Genomic DNA, 24,535 nt, shown 5'->3' with positions numbered 1-24,535 from the left:
CCCAACTTAAGCCCAGAAGCCATTTCCCCTTTGCTAATCAACTATGACTTTAGCTGTTTTGTTTTGTTTTTCCATGACCCACATCCCCAGCCACTGTCCTTTTTTCCCAACTAGCCTTTTGCTTGCTTCGGCATTCAGTGAAACTTACTTCACACACAACAGAGATCATGGCCTGCTTGGCAGGCATCCCATTCCTGAGAATCAGCAGAGAACAGATTGAAAATGCCACACAAGCACACACCTTGCTGCTGTGTGGCTTTCCCACAATTGCCCACTCATGGGAGGACAAAGGGCACAGCCACCTATTTACAACTGTGCTGTGCTTCTGGACGCTAGCTGGTGCTTCTGGGGTGCAGCTCTTGACTAAGTTCACGAGGTCTCTGCCCACACAGAGGCCCAGGAGCAAGAGGCCAGGCACTTTGTCAAGCAGCAGGAACTGGGATCAACAGGGGATACCACCACCCCCGGGTGGGGTCCACACAGTAATATCTCCCACAAGTCAAAGAAAGACAATGAAAAGAGACCTTCCTAAAGGATGATTTTGAAAATTTATGTGAACATTTCTTTCCCCGTTTTTCTTATGTTCTAGATCAAGTATATAGAAACGACAGTGAAAGATGTTGTGATTAAAAACCAGAATCAAGCACAAGAGCATTCTCCAAATTTGGTCCCTTTTGGAGCAACAGTGTTGGGAAAGACAGCCTCAAATGCATTTATTTCTATGTACATTTGCTGTTTGATGCTAAGAGCAACAATGGACATGTGATCACTGATGCTTTCAGGCACCACCAGGCCACAGCTGGGCCCCTTTCCTTGCTTCCAGGCATACCCTGCCCTCTGTACTACACATCTGGATAAATGATGTACCCATGAGACTCAAACCACCAACAAACAGTTTCAAGCACCCAGCCCAGATGCTGGTGGCCATGATATGGGATATGAGCTCACTGGGTCTGTCTCAACTCAGCCACCACCTGCTTAGGATCTGCTGGGTGGCATGAGACCCAGGAAGGCAGCACACGGGGGGATAGAGAGAGTCATACCCCTCTAAGAAAGGGCTTTATTAGTCCATTCAATGTAAAAGAAGAGGGAGGGAAGGGGAGAGGAGTGGAACAGGAGCCTCCACCATGGAGGCCATGAGGCAAGATACCTCCTCCCAGGGCTGCAGCCCCAGGGTCCAGCGTGGATGATAAAACTCATCAACTGGAGCCCATGCCTGCAGTGAGCAGGTATGTGGGCAGTCACGGTGCAGCTAGCACCAGTGGTCTTGGTCAGGATGGTGGTAGCTGTGCCGGGCCCGGACACTGGTGCTGAGTCCCAAAGTGCAGTGGTAGCCATTGGGCACACGGCGGAGAGGGTGGGACTGGGAGGTCAGGGAGGACACATAGGAAGTCCTAGAGGAACGGCCTGAGTTGGTAGCCACTGCCTCCTCGAAGGTGAGTGTGTCCTCAGGCAGAGTGTGGGCAGAGGCCTCGCTGTCCAGACGCTGGCCCAGGTAAGGGTCAGAGCTGATGCGAGAGCCAGGGGCCAAGGGCTGGCTCAGGGGGTCTCTCTGAAGCAAAGTGTTGTGTTCAGAAAGGCCGCGGCTGAGCCGGCCAGGGGAGAAGGCTGGGAGACCACTCTGAGCCCCGGCAAAGTGGACCGGCGAGGAGTTGGCCGTCTTGTAGGTGATGCTGGGGCGAGGGGTCAAAGGGGTTTGTGGGAGCTGCCTCCGCCCACCTCGACCCGGAGTGCTAGCACCAGATGTTGACAGTAAAGGGCTCCCATTAATTGAACCACTGCCCTACATGAAAAGGGAACAGAAGATAAAAAATAAATAAATAAAACACCAAATCAAACATACTACCCATAGCACACATGATGTGGGGCACAGGTCCTAAGAGGGAAGCAGGGGGTGAGAGGCAGAGACAGGGGAGTTAGGGAAGTGGCTGGCACAGGGACCAAGGAAAAAACAGCTCAAAGGCCAGATGCCCAGTTAGGAGAGGAAATAATAACAAGAGTTTACATGAGTGTGGTAAGGCTTCAGGACAGCTGTCCTTGGAACACAGCATCCAGGAAGGCTGTATGGGCTGGGGAACAAGGGGCAGAAGCTGCTTAGAGCTCAGGGTCATGGGGGTGGGGGTGGGGGCGGCCTGGGGGAAAAGAATTGACTCTGGGGGCCCATACTGCCCTATGCTGGTTACCTGTGGGTGGGGGCTTGGGTCCAGTCCTGCTGTTGGAGATGTTGGGTGGCTGCTGAGGGAGGGCTTGGGCTGTGGAGGCTCCCGGCTCCCAAAGCGGTCACAAGAATAGAAACGCTGCTTTTCTGAGGAAGAAGATGAAGGCTGCCTGCGCTCCTGGGACCTGCCCCGCTCCTGCTTCCGCTCCCGCTCCCGTCGGCAGCCTGTAGGTCCCTCCCCTGCAGGGAGGCCTGGCCCTGTAGCACTGTTTGGTGCTGGCCGGAGAAGAAGAGAAGTCAGCTCAGCCACAGCCAGTGCAGGGAAGGAGACCCCCAATCACAGACCCACCAGGTCACTCAGGTAGCAAGACAGACTTCAAAATGTGGGGGAGGAGGGGGGGAAGGAGGCTGCCTGGTCCCCAGACCTAGGACTCACTCCTCTTCCTGTTCTGGGTAGGTTTGAGGGCCATGGGTTCATGGGCCAAGTAAGATGCCTGAATCCCCCTACTATACCCCCTAACCCAAGCCATATTCCCTCAAGAAGCTCCCCAGGCCCTCCAACCTACCACCACCCTCTGTGTCCACAGACAGGCTCGGCCCCTTTTCCAGGGACCTCTGCTTCTTGTCCCTGCGACGGTGGCAGCGGTGATGGTGGTGATGTGTTGCTTGGCTGAGCGGAGGACGATCCAAGGCAGCATTGCAGAGATGGGTCCCATGGGGGCGTTGGGCCAGTGTGGAGATGGAGCGTTTCATAGGGCTGGCATCAGGGGCAGGCTGTGGTCAAAAGATAGGGATGGAAGCTGGGAATGTGACTTAGTGGTAGAGTGCTTGCCTAGCATGCATGAAGCCCTGGGCTCCATTTCTCAGTACCATATAAACAGAAACAGCCAGAAGTGGTGCTCTGGCTCAAGTGGTAGAGTGCTAGCCTTGAGTAAAGAGAAGCCAGGGACAGTACTCAGGCCGTGAGTTCAAGCCCCAGGACTGGCCATAAATAAATGAATGAATGAATGAATGAATGAATGAATGAATCACAAGGGATGGTGAGTGAGTCACATGGCCTGAGTAGGCCTGGGGAGCCATCAAGGTGGAAGAGAAAGCAGTCATGAAGATTCAGTGGAGAAGGGTAGGTCTACTTTGAAGAAATCAGACCTGGGACACAAGTCCCCAGCTGGGACATCTCCCCTGAAAAGGCAGGCAGGGGGCCTGGCTGCCAGCCCTGTCTGGGACTACAGGTCCTGCCAGGAAAGAACGATGGCCTGCCTGGGGAATCCCCAGAGAGACCTAGAACCTGCCAGAGAGCCTTGAGCTCTCTGAGGGATGGACCCATGTTGCTGCCCGTGGAGGCCAAAATCAATCATGACAAGGTCTCCCTGTGGAGCTCAGTCACCCATACATCAAGAGGCATGGGGAACTAACTGCCAGTCTGTGATCACTAGCTTGCAGCAAAATGGGGGCAGAGGCCACAAGGTTGGGAATAGAGGAAACATCAAAAGAAGGAAGGACATCAGGGAGAGGTCAGGCATGGAAGGCCACAGCCATGAAAACAGTGATACTGCAAAGTGGAGAGACAGTAAGGGAATAGAAGATAAGGAGGAAAACAAAGTGCATCCTAAATGTCCAGAACCAGAAGGCAGAAGGAGAAAGTGGGCACAAAGCAGAGAGGGAAAATATACATGCCCCATGAACTTCCAGGGCCAAGACTTGCCTGCAGCATCAGAAGTGGTGGAGCCACAGGTCCCACTTGGTGGCCTTGGGGAAGGGGTTTATCCTCAAGTGCTTAAAGCCCTTGTCCCATCCAGAACAGATACCTTGTTCCTAGTCAAACATATCTCAGAAGAAAACCAACTTCATGGGGCCAGGGAGGGAAAGGAAGCCCGAGGAGGAGAGGGAGGCCCAGGGATGGAAAGGAAGCCAAGGATGGACGGGAAGCCCAGAGACAGTGACCAGACAAGAAAGGTCATCCCAAGGGTTTCAAACAGCAGAAGGTGAACTAAGGCGTGACTTTCTGGACTGTGATACACAGAGTCCTAGCGAAGGGAGTAATGGGGACAGCAGAGCTCTGGGCACACAGATAAGGAACAACAGGGCTGTGAGACAAAAGAGCCAGGATACAGTAGTGCTTGACTACATGAACTGGGAACACCAGAGCCGAGTGGGCCAGAACTATGGGGGTCATAGAACTAAAGAAAAGAAAGCAGAGTTGCGATTGAAGAACCTTGGGAATCAAGGCACTGTATCATCCTCCCAATGCCTGAGACCACAAATGCCCACACATGTCCCAAGAGCCTATAGAGACAGAAGGTGTCTAGGCTACACAGGCTACCAGCAGGGCTTCCAGCCAGCCAGTCTGCCCAGGGGGTGTCCACTTCTCCCCACTCCCAAGTCTCCTCACTCAGGATATACATATCATGCTGCCAACCCCTTCCCCATGGCCCTGACCCCTCTAAGCCTACCCACCTGAGTTTCTGCTGCCAGGCGGGGCATAGAAGCGGCTCGGCCTTGGCTTTCCAGCCCAGGTTGGGTCTCCCCATCAGAGCCCCTCAGTGCCATATTCTGCATCTGGACATCCGCAGCCTAGAGGATAACAGCCTTCTAGTCACACCTCACAGAACCACCCAGCTCCACCCATCCCGACCATAGGCCCCACCCCTTTGTGAAACCCATTCCTCTAGCAAGGACTTACTAGTGATCCTGCCTGACCCACAGGAATCTCTGCTGAGTGGCCACGCTCCAGGGGTGCCCTGGCCTCATACAGTGTATCCTGGGTCCTCTGGGTGCCCCAGGACAGGGACTCCTTGATGCCAGCCTCTTGGGTTTGCCTAGGAAAGAGAGAGGGATAGTCTACAAGGTCAGAGATTCAAGCTGTAGCATGCCCTACCAGGGAGCTCTGCTGCCCACACAGCACAGGAGTCCCAGCATGGATTATATATACTGGGCCCAAGCCAAGGCATATCAAAGGGCAAGCTCCCAAAATGAATCCTGGTTGAGCATGACTCCAAGGGTAAAGAGTCCTCTAAGGGAAGGGCTGTCTATTGCATCCTGGTCTGAAGACAACTGCCATACTCCTCAACCCTGCACAAAGTTACATGTGAAATGAGTACTGGGACCAACCCTGCCACATAAGACTAAAGGTCATACAATGAACTTGGGTAAATGGGCAATAGGTGAAAAGACTCTGCTATGCTGACATACAGGAGACACTGATTCTGGGGTCCCTCCTGCATTTCCTTCCCAGGACTTCCAGGAGGAGCTGCAGAATCCTCTTTACCACCCTGACCGCCCCCCCCCCCCCCACCCCACCTCTTCTGATACAGGCTCTGGTGTTAGGTCACACACGTACTATTTCCTGTCCCTTTGCTATGCCTAACATTGGTAATGAATCTTGTCAGTTCTCCCAAGCATTACTGACTCTGCCAGTTAACTCATTCACACTGACTGCATCTGTCATTGCACAGGTTTAGTAGCACTGATCACACACACTCAGCTTGGCATGAAACCTGTCAGTGAGCTAATTTATACTGACTGCATCTGTCATTGCACAGGTTTAGTAGCACTGATCACACACAGTCAGCTTGGCATGAGACCTGTCAGCTCATTCACACTGACTGCATCTGTCATTGCACAGGTTTAGTAGCACTGATCACACACAGTCAGCTTGGCATGAGACCTGTCAGCTCATTCACACTGACTGCACCCGTCATTCACAGGTTTAGTAGCACTGGTCACACATATTTAGCTTAGCATGAAGCCCATCAGCCTGAGCCAGCCATAATTCTGACCACAGTGGTATCTGCAGAGATGGCAGGGCAGACCCACCTCTGCTTGGCATTCTGAGAACCCATCTTTGTCTTCCCAGACTGCTGAACGTATCCATGTGTCTCTCTTTAGTATTCAGTGTGGGATGGGCAAGGCTGGCACTAAGAGGAGGGCTGGGCTTGGTCTTTCAGTGCTGCCAGCCCTCCTAAGATCAGGGAGCTTAGACCACCACTGGGACCAGGTGTTCTCTAACCTTTGACAGAAGAGTTATGAGTTTTTACAGAAGCTGTTCAAAGACATAACCAAACCCATTTGCCTCCTGAAAGCCTGATTCTGATCAATAAAGAGACATCTTACATCCTCTCCAACACGCACACACGCACACACACACACACACACACACATACTGGCACACAATTATCTCTCTTACGGACACACAAGTACTGTATCACACACTCAAACACACATTCACTGGAATTGAGGGTAGCTTATGGGCTCTGAGGGAACAGCTTCAGCAAGGGTTTTCACAACTGGGAAAACCTTTTGTATTATTGCTGTTCTCAACTTGAACCTGGACCTGCTTGTGCAATACTCAAGCTAATAGGATGCTTCCCATAAGGCAGGAGCAAAGATCCAAACAGGGTCTGAATCCTGGCTCCTTGCCATTTTGGGGGCCTTCATAAGGTGGTGATCCCCTTGAATCCACAAATAGGGAAAGGCCTTTTATATTTCATATCCAGGATCCACGGCTGTCAAGGAAAGTGGAAAGAGCCCTGGCTTCAGCATGGAGCAAGTCCTATGCAGAGCCTAGCTACCACACTCAGTGATCACTGTCTATAATTCTTGAGTTTGGGTGGCTCTTTACCCAAGAATATTGTGCCAAGAGTTAAATAAAACAAAAGGACTTTGTCTAAGAAATGCAAGTCTCAAAAGTCAATACCAAAATGGGAAAATCTAGAGGAAAATGTCTCAGACCAAAGAGCAGACTCTAACAAGCCATGAACAAAAATGGTGAGTGCTCAAGGTGGAAACCATTTCTGAACAGTCCACAGACATCATCAGCTACTGACAGAACAGAAGCTGAGACAGGTGCAAACAGCAGGTGTATGTCAGGGATGGTACAGCTGTATATGCTAACGCACAACTGTCTACCCACTTGACATTATAAGGTACTCTCAAAGTCCACCCAAGCAACCTGCCCCACCCTCCAAATCACTCACAGTTCTCACCAGTTTCCAGGCATCATAGCGAAACATCTGCCTATGCCCATAAGTAAGTGAGGTATTGGGTCAGTGTGAGGCCAGTTCCATGCATTGGATCAGAACTGGGGCTCCTATCCTCAGAGGGCTCTAGACCCTTCAGGTGCCCCAGTATCTTAGCTACAGGCAAGAAGGTGGTAAGAGCCAGCCAGGCAGTGAAAATGCACATCTTTCATCCACTAATTTTGGGCCCCTCCCCATCCACACTGACCACTGTACCCAGCACTCACACAGCACCGCCATTGCTGAGGGAAGTGGCACTCTTCTGCCGAAGGAAAACACGAGCTCCTCGGAGCACAGCCGGCTGCGCCTGCTCCAGGGTGGCCTTCAGAGGGTGGAAGAGGGATACAGGGCCCATCTGCAAAAGGATACATGGAGGAGAATAGTTCTAAGATTGGGGGTCAGGCCCTGATGGGCCCAAAATATGTCCTCAGCACAGCACATGTGACAGAGGCCAGTTTGGGTTGAAGTCTAGTGCAGAGCAAGGGTTCTTGCCTCTCCTGCTCTGCCATGTCCCCCAGTACAGTGAGGCAGGTCAGTTTTTCTTTGACTTCCTGTGACTTCAGGAAAAGTTTTTACTTTTCAGAGCCTCAGTTTCCCTACCTACAAGACCAGGGCTTGGACTCATCACAGGTGGTAGAGCTATTCATCTCATCCTTAGCTCAGAGCTCCAGGTTGAGTAGATTGTGACTCTAGGCTGTTGGAGCTACAGGTTGATTGGTGTGTCTTCCCTTGGTATGGGAAGGGTGTGGAATACCACCAGCGTATGGAATTTCCCACCACGGATGGGTAAACAGCTCTGCAAGTTCTATGCATCTACAAATTTTCAAGACAGAGCCCCCATGTAGTCACTGAAGACACAGCTGAGATGGCACCAGGATTATAGACTCAAAACCTCCCAGTCAGTCATGAGCAGCACTGACAGGGACATTAGGCTATTGATGTGAATCTCTTTAGTTTCTGCCTGTATGCAGATTCTTCTGTCTACCAAAAAAAAAAAATCCTTCTCAGAGATGTCTCACCATCTTCCTCTGTCTACCAAGGAAAAGAGCAATGTCTCACCCCATCTCTTCTGTTCCTATAAATTAGCCCTCCAACTCAATATTCCTTCACATCATCAGGCAATGAGCTGACGGAGAACAGGCTGGGTAGGCCCAGAAAGGAGTTACGTCTCCCACTCCTGCCCACTGAGACTAGGTACCTGGGATAGGCCTCCAGGAGCTTGGTGAATCTGGTCTCTGGTGGTTTTGTTCTGTTTGTAGAAATCGAATATCATCAGAGCCGCATAGACTTTCCCCACTGTCATCTCGTCAGCTGGAGAGGAAAGGAGGCAGAGAAAACCCACAGGAGAGGAGAGTAGGCAGAGAAAACCCAGAAGTACAGGAGAGGAAAGCAAGCAGAGAGGAGCCAGAGGAAAGGAGAGGAAAGTAAGAAGAGAGGGGAGGGGAGGGGAGGAGAGGGGAGGGGAAGACAACAGGGAGAGAGAAGCCAGAGGAGCGAAGAGAGCAGGCAGAGAGAAGCCAGATGAGAGGGTTAGAACAGAAAGAGCACAGATAAGCCCCATAAGATGAGGGTAAGAAGTCAGTCTCCTCTCCCTCATCCCACTACATGGATCCTTGGAAAATAGCCCTGACTGTTTCTGTCTGACCCTGAATGTCTCTGAGGCCCCCTAAATGAGACTCATGTGTCCCTAAGGAGAGGCTCTCAGGATTAAGCACCTTTCCTAACCAGGGTTCCTGCCTTACCTTCTCTGGGATCCCCATACTAGGAGGGCCCTACCATTTCCATAGTCCCAGTGCCACCCAAGGTCCTGATCAAAGGCAGAAGCCTCCCTCTGTAGACAAGGTGCCTGCATACGACCATCCCCATGTCCTCCTCTTACCCAGGGACGGAGAAAATGGAGACAAAGGGTATTTCTCACCCTCCAACTTACGCTTGTGGGGTGGTACCAGTAAATCCAAGGTCTTCTGGGGCAGATTGGCCCACACAGAGGAGATCTCCTTCCTCAGCTCCGCATCACACTGGTGCTGCTTTGTCCCAGCTAGCCAGGATGAGAGAAAGGAAGAAAGACCACATTAGGAACAATCCTGAAGCTTCTTGTTCAGGCAGAGCTGGGCAGGCAGCGGGAGAGGCAATCGGGAAGAAGACAGTGGAGCCAGTGCTAGGAGGAAAACACTGTGAGAAGAAACATCTGTGTGGAGGCTGCTTAGACCTCTGCAGTCAGCATGGAAAACATGCAACTGACATGTGTGCACATGCACATGTTTGGCGTGCATGCATGTATGTACCCATGTAGGCACGGTGAGCATGTGTGCTGTGGGTGGCAGGGAGTGCCACAAGGAATGCAGAAATGGCATGGTAGCATTTCTATCATTCATCCATGCCTTCAACAGTGTTTACTGAGCACCCACTAGATGCCAGGCACTCTTCTAGATGACAGGAAAAATAAAACCTAAAAACTATCCTTCTAGAGTTTGCACTACTACAGCAGCAAGAACTTAGAAAGATATTCAGTATGTTGGACAGTGAGAAGTGCTAAGGACAGGAAAAACAAGTGTAGAACGGAGAGTGTTAAGTCTTATGAGACTTCAGTTTGGCACAGGACAGCCAGACTCTCACAAGGGAAGGGACATACATGTGAGGCAAAAGGAACCAGCAAGTACAAAGGCCATGTGTGAGATGTCCCCTAGAGCCAGGAAAGCAATTTGCTGGGAAGAGGGAAAGGTGCATGCAGGACGTTCCCAACCAGGAAGCAAATGAAATAAAACAACATGATGTAATATTCTTTGACACAAGGTTTATTAAGGCACAATTCAAATACAGTAAAATGTACCTATTTTGTACTAGTCCACAAATTTTGGCAAATATATACATTACCCTAATCTAGATATGGAACACGTGCCTCTTTCCCATTCCCCTGAGTCACCAGCCCTGCTCCCAGCACTGCAATCACCGGCACGCCTCTGTTTGTGCAGCTCTGTATCTTCCACAGTACTGCACAAACAGTATCACACCCCACATCAGCTTCAAGTCTGACGTCCCTCACTGCACATGATGATGTCTTTGGGACTCATACATGATGTTTTAATCAGTAGAGTTTTCATTTTATTGCTGAATACTGATTTACTGTATCTACCTGACAGTTTATCCATCTCCAGGTGATGGACATCAGAACTGTTTACAGTACAGAATGTTATAAATAAAACCACGTTAAGCAGAAGAGCTCAGGGATAGTGCTCAGGCCCTGAGTTCAAACCCCAAAACTGACCCAAAAAAGTATTTTTTTTGGGGGGGAGGCATGGGGCAGGGAAAGGAGTACTAAATATAGTGTTTAGGACCTTGAGCTTGCTAAGCAAGCACTGTACCACTTGATCCCATTTTGCTTTAGTTATTTTTCAGATAAGATCTTGCACAGTTTTTTCTTAATCATCTTGAATGGTGATCTTCCTTCCTCCACTTCCCATCTAGCTGGAATTATAGGGATAAATAACAATGTCTAGTTTGTTTTTGAGATAAGGTCTCACTAACTTTTTGCCCAAGCTGGCTTCAAACTGTGGTCTTACCATCTCTTCTTCCCAAGTAGTTGGAATTACAGGCATGAGCCACCATGACCAGCCCTAGACATTTCTTAGCATAAATGAATGCTAGGGTTTTGTTTTTTTCTCAGTACCTTCTCTCAGTACCTATTGAGATATCATATAGTTTCTGTAGTTTTATATGATAAGTTATATTGAGCTACAAACAAGGAATCAGCCCTACGTTTCTAGGATATACCAACAGTACCATCCTGTGTTGTCTTCTTTTATGTATTGCTAGATTCAGCTTCTTAAAACTATGTTGACGATTTTTGTGTCTATGTTCATGAGGCTGATTAGTCTGATTTCTTTCTTCTTTTCCTTCCTTCCTTTCTTCTTTTCCATGGTTCTTTCTTTTTTTTCTTTCCTTCTTTCATTCTCAGTTTCTTTTGCTAAAAGCTACTGTTCTATCACTTGAGCCACAACTCCACTTCTGGCTTTTTTGGCAATTTATTGGAAGTAAGAGTATCACAGACTTCCCTGCTCAGGCTGTCTTTGAACTGTGACCCTCAGTTCTCAGCCTCCTGAATAGCTAGGATTACAGGCATAAACCACCATCACCCAGCCTTGAAGTTTTGTTGTTGTTGTTTTTCTTTCAGATCTTTGGTTTTTTGTATAAGAGTAAAACTCATTTAAAGTAGGTTGGGAAATATTCTGACTATACTAAATGTTTTGTAGGCTTCCATCCATCTACAATTGGAATTTTCTTTCTAGAAGGCTGTTCAGAATTAGTTTATCTAATATATAGAGGGATATTGTGATATCTATTTTTAAGAATTCCTTAAGAAATTCTTCCATTTCTTCTAAGTTGCTGGACTCACTGGTGTACAATTTTTAAGAAAGGAAAAATAGTAATGCATTCACATATTGATACAAGTAACCCAGTAGAGGGGAAAATCAACAGGGCAAGCAAAAGGATGGAGTTGCAAGTAACATCCTGGGGAGATGGTGAGAATTGGTCTGGGCATGCAAAAGGGAACAGACCCCATTCTTCACAATAGGACCAGTGGTCAACCTTCAGGGGACAGAGAAGGGGAGTATGCTGGGACTCAGGGGCTCTCTGGTGGCTCCAACTTTCTCTGGGTAGGAGAAGGCAGTGGAAACAAAAGGTATACATGGCCTATAAGGGGGGATCATGGTGAACAGATTCTGGCTCTTCCACCAACTAGTTCTGAGTAACCTGGGTGGAGTGATTCGATTTTATTGGGCTTCAGTTTCTTCACTAAAGATGGAGTCATCAGAATGTTGATGGTTATCAGAGCTAAAGCCAACAGCTGTCAGAGCAGGCACTTGGTACAACTGTCCCTCCACATAAAGCCAGGCCCCCTCACCCTCCTTGAAGCACATTGGCCTGTGTCTGCTCTTGGTTTTGTTTCCCATTGTTTTATCTGGAAACAAGGCCTTGCTATGTGTGCAAGATTGGCCTTGCGCTCACTATGGAGTGACATTAATTCCTCCCTCCCCCAAAACCCCTCCCTCACCTGGGGCCAGTTTGATCTCCAGGGCAGTCCGAATGAGGGCCATCAGCGTGGAAGTGAAGTGCACCGTCATGTCCTCATTGGAGATGGGCATGTTCATGCGGACCAGGCGCTGGGGACAAGCAGGAGGAGATCAGGGCCATGTACACTAGGTCTCCCCCCACCCCAGGACTGCAGTGACTGGGCTGGGCCTCCTGAGGGTAGTCCTTGTGAGTGCCAGGGCCAAGCGAGGCTGGGTAGACAGGAGTTTTGCCAGCATTCACTCTCCCCTAATCCCACCTCATCTGAGCTGAGGATTCTCCTGGCTGCAGAAGAATAGAAAAACAGGTAAAGGCCTGTCCAGGCCAGTAGCCTGGGTCCCTCTGAAGAACAGGAACAGCCAGGGGGACCTCTGCTTAGTCAGTAACTGTGGACAAAATAAAGGCGTGTGGCCTTCCCTAAGGAGGGAGAGTCCAAGGTAGAGATTTATAAGTTATTCCACAGAGAAGAGGGAGGGACCCATCCTGTAACTCTGATGGCCTAGCATCCTCTACCTGCAGATGGATGATCTAGACAAGGGATGGTGGTCAAAAATACCTCTCTGAGTTCCGGCCCCAGGGGAAGATCCTTCAAGAGAGACAATGTAGCATAATTCAGGCCCTATGAGGTTCCATTTTTCTTTCACACATACACACCTGCCTACCAGCCAGAGGGCTGGGAAGACATGCTCATGCCCCTTGAAGGTGGAAACCATACAGCCTAAGGCAGTAAGGAAAGCATTAAAGACAAGCTCCTTTCATTCTTCCAGTAGGAAGGACCAGGCCTCCAGCTCCAACAGGAGCAGCATGGGGGCTGGTGAAGAGCACACTGCTACCATCTTCCATCCAGTGGCCAGTTTTTCCTCTTCAGTTTTGGAGGGCAGAACAACTGGAAACAGTTGTATATCTGCACCATGCATTCCAGGAAGAGCCAGCAGATTCCCAGAAGCCCAGGGTCTGAGAAATTATGAGGCTTTGAGGAGGAAAAAGGTCTCAGATGCATCTAGGAGCACTTGGCTGGCCAAATGAAGCCCTAGGAGCACTATAACTCTCTGCCTTCTGCACAAGATGAGAGCTAGAGCCAGAGAAGGGTGTTCTTTCTTGGACCTGGCATCCTGGGCAGGATGCCCTGGGCCATTTGTCTAGAGAGGGCCACACACAAATCCTGTGTCTTCAGGGTGACATAGGCCTGGGGGAAGGAAAAGTGCAGGAATGCTGAGAATAGGAGCCAGACTTTGTCCTCTGAATGCTGGCAAAGTCCCACTAGGCACACCCAGTCACAGGGCCAGGACCTTGCACATCACATGTGCTGCACCTCAGGAAAGACCTGCTTTCCAGAGCATGACCTCTCTGCGGACCAGCACCAGTGGCAGTGTGAAAGGCCCAGGAACTCCTCTCCCAGGGAAGGGAGTAGGGATGGGAGTGACAGAGGATCAAGCACATGTCTTCTAGGAGGGGAGCTCCATCCAGGGCACTTGAGGCTGCACTTACCAACCTCTTACCTGTGCTGCCCAGGCCCTAAAGGGCTAGGAACCTTATCAAAGCAGAGTAGCAAAGCCAAGGAAAACAGCCCCCGGACATCTCCTAGACCTTCCTCAGCTCCCCAGTCCAACCAGACCCCAACCTGAATCCTCTCTTGATCTTGTCATATCCAGCACCTCAGGGTCAGCCAGCCAGCATGGGAAGGGCCTTACTGCCCTGCGTGCATGGCCTAGGTATCACGTGGACAGAGCTCTCCCTCCAGGGGACATGGCCACAGCCTTGCATGCGGGGCCTTCAGCAGGCATAACACACATGCAAGTCAGGGTCAGGGAAGGGCAGGAAAACCCCAGTGGCATCTCTGTGTGGCTGGGAGAGCTTCTCTGCTCCCAAAGACTACACTGAACCAGCAGCATGAAGACCTAGAAGGGGGCACAGAGAAAGACAGTATGGGCAGAGGGCACACAGTAAACCAGAGGAGGTTCTGGAAGAAAGCGCTCTTCAGCAAAGGCATATACAGTTGGCCCTGTTTTCTGGAGAGCAGTAGAGACCAGGAGAGGCCAAGGTGCACAGGGTGGGGGCAGAAGGGGGTGGCTGGAATGGACAGACGGACTGCAGGTGGTACTTCAGGGGAGCAGGCTTGCATGCAACCTGCCCAGCCTCCAGCAGGGAAGCCGGGAGGTGTTCCTAAGTTTACCTACTTCCTTAAAGCTCAGCCACTTGTAACTCCTAGTTCCCCTCCTGAAGGTACCTCTGAAACCCCAGAAGTGGCAGCAAGTGTCTCCCTGATAACTCTTCTTTCTCATCACAAATGTCTCCTTCCCACAATGGAGCAGGAAGTCCTTAAGAGACTACAGCTACTCCAAGCTCCTCTATGCTGCCTGAGCTTGGGGAAGAGAGGGAGATGAGCAGCACAGAGGGCCTTCAGGCCTCCCAACAGGGCCAGGCCCCGAGGACCTGAAACTCTAACCCACACCATGGCCTAAGGGTTACAGAAGCAGGATAACCTTGAGCCCAGAATAAAATAACATCTGTCAAATAAATAAATAAATAAACCACCTGGTTCTGTCCCCTCATTCCTAGGAAGAAAGAAGGAGAAAGGGCAAAGGGGTGGGGCATGCTCTAGCTCCATCTTCCTGAGCCTCTGAGGAGCATCAGCAGTGGGGGACAGTAGACAGGGCACCAGGGCCCAGAGCAGACATATCCCTCTGCCTGGGATGGGAGCAGGAGGCGGGGTGGAGAAGACAGCAGCAGCCAGGCAGCCAGGTACAGACAGACAGCTGGACAAGCCCTGCACAAGCAGCTGAGAGCCCACAAGCACCCTGTGAGCTCTGTATGGCCCAGGAGGGCATTGCAGACTGCAGACAGCTCCTGGATGGGGAGCAGGGGCAGTGCAGGGACAGGGTCTACCTTGTATGCAACTCGAGCCGGGCATTTCTTCCCCAGCCCCAGAGGTGGAGACATGTGTTTCAGCATCTCAAACATGTCATTGTAACTGATGCGCCCACTGGAAGCCCGTCCCAGAGGCCAGGCACAGAGGGGTGGTCCACAGGAGAGGCCCACGGCAGGAGGGGCAGAGCAGGGAGCGGGCAGGGGAGGAAGCAGACAAGAAAACAGATCCAGTTAACCAAAGTGTCGGTTAAATGCCCAAAATTGAAATTGGTAAGATGAGGGACTCTCTGCTTGACTTGATCCCTGCTTGCCCCCACCCCCAGCCTCACCTCCTCACTCCAGCCCTACGCAGGACAGCGGGCAGGGGTGACGTCTGAGCTAATGAACATGGAGGGGTGAGGAAGGGCTGCATCGAGGCGGCTTTGGGTTATATTTTTTACTGTTTTTACTCTTTTAGAACCACAGATAAAGCCAAATCACAACAGAATGGTTCCACCATGCAGGAAGCTCTGGCCAAGTTATGTGGAGATGGGGCTACGGCTGAGAACCAAGGCAGCAGCATCAGCTGTCTTAATGGTCAGATTTGCTTCCAAGTAAGGCAAAGGCTAAAGTGGAGAAAAACGTACAACAGACTAGAAAACTGGAGAGGGAGCCCAGAGGCTGTAGAGCTGAACTTGACCATAGGGCAAGTCCTGCTCCAAGCCCAGAGACGCCCGAGGCCAACCCAGGGCAGGGCTGCTGCTGGGGTCAGGGCTGGATGGGAGGGAGACTGCAGGGAGGGGAGGAGCTGGGTGGGTATGGCCTGGTGCCACTCTTGTGCCTCTGATAGGACCAGTTGAGGCCCAACAGGTGGGAAATGCCTCCTGTGGGAAAGTCACTGGGCCCAGTGAGTTTTCCTTCCTCAAGCAGAGTGGCTGCACTACCCCAGTGCACCTGCCTGTGGGCTTGGGTCTCAGAGACATAACAGGTTTAGGGCCAGCCTTTCCCTGGCAGGCCGACCTGCCCAGACTGTGCCCTCAGCACATAGTTCCAGACCAGGGAGGGGCTCCTCTGCTGGGTTGAGCAGTTCAATCCAGAGATGAAGCAGGGGCTCCTCTTTTCTTAGTCCACTCTTCCTCTATTCTCTCCTCTCCCAGGGACTCAGAAACCTTCTCTGACCCAGAGGGGCAGCCACTCCTGGTTTACTTGTGCACCTATGCCCCTCCTCCAGGCCCTCCATCTCTGACCTGCTGACTTTAGCCCACCCACAGAGCCTGCAGGAGAGCTGGGTACAGCAACTGTTCCCTTGGTGCAGGCTGGACCTGGCCTCCAGCACCCACCCAGTCAACTGGTGCTGGCTGATACAGCCGGGCCAGAAAGCTCCCTGTGCACTGTCCCAAAGGCTGCCTGCCCCCAGCCAGCTACAAGGGTCCAGGGAGATTAGACAGGGAACCAAAGCATCCAGGAGGCCAGAATGCGGGACATGGCAGGGCAGAGGAGAGGTGAGGTGTTGTCATTCCCAAACCAGGCAGGGAGTGTGTGCTGTGTTTGCGATTCGGGCAAGGAAGTATGTCAGATGGAGGCTCTGAAGTTGCAAACCTTGTAGGCCAACCTACGAGGGCAGTTCTTCCCTAAGCCAACGGGTGGCGCAATACAACGCAACAAACTGTACATATCCTTATAATGAATCCGGCAACTGGAAAGGAAATGTTACAGGTTATGGCAACAAGGCACGGTGGAGCCCATCCCACCCCCTGCCCAGCCTGCAATGGGAAGATGTGCCTTGAGCAGCTGTGGTGTTGGAGGTGAGGGGTACAGCTACAAAGGTTGCTCTCTGCTGGGGACAGGGATCTGGTGCTTCCCAGAAAGCATGGCAGCCCCAAGGTAGACAGATGACATTCTGTACAGAACACCTGTAAGTTCCACACAGAACACACATCTGCAGCCATGGGTACCACACTGAGCAACCGTTCTGTGCTGTGTCTTCACTGGTCAGATGATATACCTAGGCTGACCTACACTGACTCTGTCAGCCTCTTTCACTCCTTCAATGCCAGAAACCTCTCTCCATGATTCTCCCTCCAACTCTGACTTCTTTATACCTTAACATAGCCCATTCATTTCCCCATGACAACACCTCAGAGGTATACATTCATGTGCATTATGTGCCTCCTGACTGTCCTTTTCTCCCTAGACATAGAAGATTCCCACGCTAGAACCTGTTGCTTTTAGCTAAGAACACACTCCTCTCAGGGCAGGTACCCTTGGGGGCACTTCTGATTCTTCTCTCTCTGATGCTGCTCCCTCCTCATTCCAATCAGACCCAAATCATGTTAAATTTACTCACTATACTTGCTAACATTGTTGAACCCTGGAGACCTTCCTGAAGGGGCTGGGCACATGAAGCCCTTGAACCTCATTATTGCTCTGCCCAACAAATCCACTAAACGACACCAGAAGAAAATCATGGGCGGGCTACCATAACTCTCTGATTCAAAAGCCCTCCTACTGTCAAAGAAAATCGAAGCTATGTGTTTAACCCAAATTTCAAGGCCTTTCCCAATCTCTCCCAGCCTTCTTTCAGATACCCACTCCAGCCTAACACAACCAGCCTGGCCTTCCCCTCACTTCGGTACCTATTCCCAGCATTCTTTAGCAACTCGCCCCATCTTGCTTCCTTGAGTGTATGCCAGATATTTAGCAGTCTGTCCTTCAGAAATGCCCTGACATCAAGCTACAGCCACTCTGCCATCCCTTTTCACAGCAAGTGCCCAGAGTGTCTGTGCCTGCTTCACCTTTGGACCATGGCCCCAGCACACAGCAGCTGCTCAGGAAATGTTTATGAGACAGATGGATGAAGATAAAAATGAGTAGACAGATTGTTCCAAGAGATATGATTGTGATTCTCCTTTTAAGTCTCTACATACACTCTACATACAAAGTGTTGTGACAACAACAAAAGGACGGTTGGGGAAAGGTTTCCAACCATCCACAGATTCCTATCTTCCCAGTTTGCCACAGTACATGTGGACTTGCACACGCACACCCAATGCACATGTGACATGTACACACATTGGCATGTGTATAAAAACATGCATGGATCTCACATGTGCACACATATGTATATGTGCATAAACAGGCAGTTCTCTCATATACATAAGTGTGTACACACATGGTAACTTGGATAAAAATGTTCATGTGTGTAGTACACATGCATGTAGAATGTGTCCCCACTGACATATGCACATATAGCATGTACTCATGCAGAGTATATACACAGACTCTCAGCACACAGATATACCCATGCATACACACTCATGTCTGTGTGTGTGCACATATGCTCATACACACATATATATATAAACGTTGGGAAGTTTGTCGATTTTTTTATGGTTTCAAACTTTTCCTGAATGAGATGTTCAAGTCACCTGGTGAATAGACTAGAGAGCTGTATCTTCATGCAAACTACTATCAGACTTGAGGTGGTGTCTACTTCACCCAGGACATGTGACCTAGACACAAAGTGCACACCTGTACTGCCAGGCCTTCTGTCTCCTAAGGGGAACTAGCTTCAACCTCACAGCTCACAGGAACAGAATCGTACAGCTGATGCTCACAGGTACATCAGCATTTCTACCTCATTAGTCTTTTGTGTCCTCTGGCATGTGCTACCTCTAAGGCAAGGCTTCTGTTCTTCAGCGTACTCAACAAGTACTTTTTCTATATCCTGATATCCTGTGCCTTTCAGGGTCCATAGATTCTAAACCCTGGAATTAGAAAACAGTCTTAGAACTCACTACACAGAAAGCTACAGTTGGCCCAAGTCACTTGTACACTACTGTATGTGCTATTTCTGTTCTTGCTGATGACAGTAAGACATAGATATACAATGCATAAAGAACCCAAGAGAATGTTGCTTCCTCCTACTGGCCATTAGAACAAACCATGTCCTATAAAGTATCTGTTTCTACAATATATGCTCCACTTGGAGAAATGTTCCTGAAACAGCAGCAACTGCTCAGCCCACATCATCAGGATGACTCTCAGAATGCTTCCAAATTGTGCCTCAGTATCAGGACAACTCTCACAGAATGCTCCCGAATCATGCCTCAGGTGGAGTATATTCCACCTCTGCCTGTTCTTCTTAACCACACACACAGATGCAATATCATTGACCCTATGTCTTCTGTTAGAGTCTTGGGTATTTCAAGCCAAAGATGGGTATGCAACAGACATAACAGCACTTTCAAGAGCCATAAGAAAATGGTCACATATACTAGAAAACATAAATAACTGCTGTTTCTTCTGTACTGGGGGGGGGGGGCAGGGGAACTGCATTTATAATTAAAACATAAAATGCAAGCCAGGAGATGTTGGCTACTCAGGAGGCTGAGATCTGAGGATAGCTGTTCAAAGCCAGCAGAGGCAGGAAAGTCCATATCTAATTAACCACCAAACAAACAAACAAAAGCCAGAAGTGGATCTGTGGCTCAAGTGGTAGAGTATAAGCTTCGTGCAGAAAAGCTCTCTCCCCTCTCTCTCTCTCTCTCTCTCTCTCTCTCTCTCTCTCTCTCTCTCTCTCTCTCTCTCTCTCTCTCTCTCTCCCCCCCCCCTTGGACAAGCCTGCAGTGGGACTTGCCCAGGCTAAAACATCTTCCTCACTATGATGGAGAAAATACTCCAGGGTGGCTGAAGGAGAGTGACTCACAGTCCAACAGAGATAGTGACAGGAGCCTGACCCAAACACTCAGGCTCCCCACCAGGGGCCTGACCACACTCTCAGGCTCTCCACCAGGGGAATGCCCACACTCTCAGGCTCTCCACCAGAAACCTGATATTCAGGTTTCTGGCCACATTCTTTAGGGTCTCCCACAACAAAATGTTGGGGGGCAGAGTTATGCCAAAGAGACACAGGTAGGCTGAGAGCTGTACCACCTGAAAAATCTCCTCACCCAACTAGGGGAGGGGAAGTGGACATCCAGTGACAAGTGCTCATTCACAACACAGTTTCAAAGCACCTGTGGTGAGGGATAAACATGTCCATGTCTTACCTAGCAGCCAGGTCCCTCAGCACCTCCATTTCCTGCATTCAGCTTGCAGGGAGCAGTCCTCAGTAACTATTGATTGAGTGAATCAGTGACCGAGCAAGTGAACAGTGAACAAATGAATGAAATAATGAATAAATAAGTGAATGAAGAACATAAAGGAATGCATAAGAGAATGGATGAGTGAATGATCAGCTGAATGTGCAGTGGATGAAGTGATGAAGTATGAACAGGTGGAGGGTGGAAAGCCCCTGCTGCTCTGCTTGCCTGCCTTCTGGGATGTAAGCTCACCCCTTGGGGATGCAGAGCACTTGTAGTCTGGGCATGGTCTAAAAAACTTCACCTTCTGAACCCAAATCACTCTGTGGAAAGGAATCATCTTACTTATGTTACATAGTAACTCTTTCCCATCTTAATTAATAGGTCTTTAACACATTAGGATCTTCTAGCTCCTCTGGTTTCCATAAGAGCTTATAGAGTGCCCACAGTATACAGCCAGGGCTGGCAACAGATGCACATATTGACTCCTGTCCCTGATGGCTTCTTTCAGAGAAGGAAGATCCATGAGCTCCACAAGGAATGTTTCTTCTTAAAGCCCCACAAGTGTAACATGTAGCCATGGTGTCTCCACACACTGCCTTACCCAGCCTCTATATCCCTCACAGGACAGGCCTCAAAAAAGGTAGGACACTGCATGTACTAGCCTTACAGACCCTGGAAATCCTCCTGGCCCTGAGGCACAGGCACCATTCTGAGGGCCACAGAGAGTCTCAAAGACCATGTATCTGTCTTAGAGCTGCATCAAGGCACAGGGACCAAAAAGGAAAGTACCACGTGAAGGGAAATAAGGGTCAGCACCATCCAACAGAGAATAGGGGAGATTCTTGGATTCCAGACCAAAGCCTGAAGGGAATGTTCACGTGAAACTTGTCAAAGCCCACCCAGCCCTGCCCTGAATGTCATGGGAAAGAACCTCTCTAAGTACCATATCCTGAGGGCTCACTCACCACGCAGCTGGGTCGTACTCAGCCCAGACCCGAATGAATTCGTCCAGGTGATGAGGCCCTAGGATGGAAGAGTCCCGCGTGAGGTACTCAAAATTGTCCATGATCACAGCCACAAAGAGGTTCAACATCTGCAGGACAGGAAGAAGAACAGGTGACACAGAGAACTCAGCCTGTCCTTTTGCCCTACCTTCAATATCAAAAAGAGTTTTTGTGTGGAGCTATCTGGACAGCAGAGGTCACACTCTGCTTGGGACAGCACTGGACCATACCTGTTCCTCCTGTGGACCTCTTCTACACTGGAGATTCCAGGGCCTCCTCATCCTCTAGGTTCTTGACCCACCATATGTAGTCCCAACATTTAGTTCTCTGAAGCCTCTGCTATTTTTACCACTCTTTCCTAGTTCAGTCCCCCAAACTCTTGACTACAACATATCCTGACATGCAGGTTAATCTTGCCCTAGCTTTGTGACAACCATCATCTACCTCCTTGGGCTGGCCTATCATGAGAACAGTGGCTTTGGAGTAAAAACTTTAGCTACTGCCAGCCAATAGCTTGAGTTCTATTTTTCTATAAGCTGAAATTCACATGACACATTTCAGAATGTACAATTCAGTAACAGGGTTGTTGGCATACGGAAAGGATACTTATTTTTGTGGGTTAATTTTGTATCCTCCTACTTTGCCAGAGTTATTGATCAGTTCTTGGATCTTGGGATGGAATCTTTTGGGTCCTTTAGGTATAAGATTATGTCATCTGCAAAAAGGGATAGTTTGACTTTTTTTTTATTTTTTTGGCCAGTCTTGGGCCTTGGACTCAGGGCCTGAGCACTGTCCCTGGATTCTTTTTGCTCAAGGCTAGCACTCTGCCACTTGAGCCACAGCGCCACGTCTGGCCGTTTTCTATATATGTGGTGCTGGGGGATGGAACCCAGGGCTTCATGTATACGAGGCAAACACTCTACCACTAGGCCATATTCCCAGCCCTAGTTTGACTTCTTTCCCTGTCTTTTTCTTGTCTTATAGTGGATATCCTTACCTTGTTCCTGATTTTAGGGGAAATGGTTTTAATTTTTCACCATTCAGTATAAGGTTGGCCATTGGTCAGTCATACATATACCCTTTGTTATTTTGAGCTATGTTCCTTCTGTTCCTACCTTCTCTACAGCTCTTAATGTGAATGGATGGTGGGTTTTGTTGAAGGCTTTTTCTGCATCTGTTGAGATGATCATGCAATTCTTGTCTTTGGCTCTGTTGATGTGATGTATTACATTTGTTGATTTACGTTTGTAAAACTAGACTTGCATCTCTGGAATAAAACCTACTTGATCATAATGTATGATTTTTTTGGATGAGTTGTTGCATTCTGCTATCTGGTAGATTATTAAAGAGTTTTATGTGTATGTTCATCAAAGAAATTGGTCTGTAGTTCTTTTTCATTGGATTCCTGCCTGGTTTTGAGGTGAGTTTGGTGCTGGCTTCATAGAATGAGTTTGGAATTGATCCTTCTGTTTTTCTATTTCACGGAAAAATTTAAAGAATATGGTGTTAATTCAATTTTAAAAGTCTTACAGAAGTCAGCTGTGAATCCATTGGAACCTGGGCTTTTCCTTATTGGGAGACTCATTTGAGTATTATGGGCCTGTTTAAACGGTTTATATCTTCTTGGTTTGGCCTATGCAATTTGTATGTCTCTAGGAATTTATCCATTTCTACTAGATTTTCCTTCTTATTTGAGTATAGATTTTGGAAGTAGTCCTCCACAATCTTTTGGGTTTCTTGGATGTTTGCTGTAATGTTTCAATGGCATCTCTAATTTTGTTGATTTGAGTCTCTTCTTTTCTTTTCTTGGTCACTTTAGCTAATAGTCTGTCAATTTTATTGATTGTTTTTAAAGATTCAACTTTTTATTTATTAGGTACTATAATCTTAGCTACATGGGGTGGGGGGAGATTGGGAGGATGATAGTTCAAGGCCAGGCCAAACAAGAAGTTCACATCTTAACCAGTAAAAGTTGGGTACATTGGCATGTACTTGCCACCCCAAATATGTGGAAGATGCATATAGGAGGATTGTTGTCCAGGATAGCCAGGGCATAAACATGAGAACCTATCTGAAAACTAACTTTACAAAAGGGCTCCAGTGGTAGAGTGCTAGCCTAGGAAGCACAAGGTCCTAAGATCAAAAGAAATGATCAATGTTTTTCCCCAGCCAGTATCAGAGCTTGAACTCAGGGCCTCAAGCCCTTGCTTAGCTTAATACAGTAAGGGCTGGCACTCTACATCTTGAGCCACCTACCCCTCTACTTCTGGCTTTCTTCTGGTTAACTGGAAATAAGATTCTCTGGAATTTGTCTACCCAGACTGGCTTCAGACCACAATCCTCAGATCTCGGCCTCAGGAACAGTTACAATTACAGGCAAATTCTGCCTATAATTCAGCCACTAGTGCTAGGATGAAAAGAAATTAGTTCTAATAGAATTTTTGTGTCTGTATTTTGTGGGATTTTCTATATATAGAATAATGCTTTCTGAAAATAGAGACTATTTTGCTTCTTCCTTTCCAAATTGAATGCCTTATATCTCTTGTTCTTGCCTAATAGTGCTGGCTACAATTGCCACCCTAACACTGAACAGCTATGGGGAAAGTAGCATCTTGGACTTGTTCCTGACCGTAAGGGAAAACTTTTGGTCTTTTGCCATTAAGCATGTGAGCTATGGGTTTTCCCCCTCATAAAAGTCCTTTATCATGATGATGAAGTTTCCTTCTTTTTGTAGTTTGCTATGTGTTATATATTATGATGCTAGGTTCTGTCAAATGCATTTTCTCCATCTAGTCAAGTGAGCAAGTGCTTTTACTCCCTCATTTCACTAATGTGGTATTTTATGTTGATTTATTCTTCTTATATTGAATCATCCTTGCATCCCTGGGATATATTCCATTTGGTCACTGGGCACAATCCTTTTTCTTTGTGGACAGTTGTTTACTAGACAAAATCCTTCTGGTATGTTAAAATTTGGTTTTGCTAGTCTTTTGTTGAGATATTCACATCAGTATTCATGAGGGGTATTACAGCCTTCATTTGTCATCTGTGGCCATGGTATCAAGATAATGATGATTTCAAAGAATGTGCTAGGAAATGTTCCCTTGTCTTCTATTTTGGGGAGCAGCTTGGGCATTAATTTTTTTTATCCTATTTTTTGTACCGTGATAAATATACATAACAAAAACGTACTGTTTAAACCAATTTTAATGTCAATTTTAACTCAGGGGCCATGAGCATATTCACATTAGTATCCAATCATCATCCCTAATCTCCAGAATTCATTCAATCTTCTCAAACTGAAACTGTGTCCCCCATTAAACACTAGGTCACCATTCCCATCTTATTTAC

The 24,535-nt window shown here is 48.6% G+C and overlaps 1 protein-coding gene across 1 annotated transcript in view; it reads right to left on the bottom strand.

Annotated features, from left to right (window-relative positions):
• Positions 1-573: 573 nt before the first annotated feature.
• The window catches only part of Cacna1b (calcium voltage-gated channel subunit alpha1 B), a 165,556-nt gene continuing 141,594 nt past the window's right edge, over positions 574-24,535 (bottom strand). The window contains exons 38-48 of the mRNA XM_048347216.1: positions 21,146-21,273; positions 15,133-15,229; positions 12,230-12,338; positions 9,107-9,214; positions 8,375-8,487; positions 7,404-7,531; positions 4,842-4,977; positions 4,616-4,732; positions 2,728-2,932; positions 2,184-2,434; positions 574-1,783 (exon numbers count right to left, since the gene is read on the bottom strand). Of these exons, the coding sequence (XP_048203173.1) occupies positions 1,253-1,783; positions 2,184-2,434; positions 2,728-2,932; positions 4,616-4,732; positions 4,842-4,977; positions 7,404-7,531; positions 8,375-8,487; positions 9,107-9,214; positions 12,230-12,338; positions 15,133-15,229; positions 21,146-21,273 (1,923 nt within the window). The 3' untranslated portion in view covers positions 574-1,252. The remainder of the gene's footprint in view (positions 1,784-2,183; positions 2,435-2,727; positions 2,933-4,615; positions 4,733-4,841; positions 4,978-7,403; positions 7,532-8,374; positions 8,488-9,106; positions 9,215-12,229; positions 12,339-15,132; positions 15,230-21,145; positions 21,274-24,535) is intronic.

The sequence above is a fragment of the Perognathus longimembris genome, chromosome 1 (assembly GCF_023159225.1).
Source record: "Perognathus longimembris pacificus isolate PPM17 chromosome 1, ASM2315922v1, whole genome shotgun sequence".
Lineage (NCBI taxonomy): Eukaryota > Metazoa > Chordata > Mammalia > Rodentia > Heteromyidae > Perognathus > Perognathus longimembris.
Note: the sequence above shows the minus strand (reverse complement) of the source record. Positions and strands in the feature narration are given on the sequence as shown.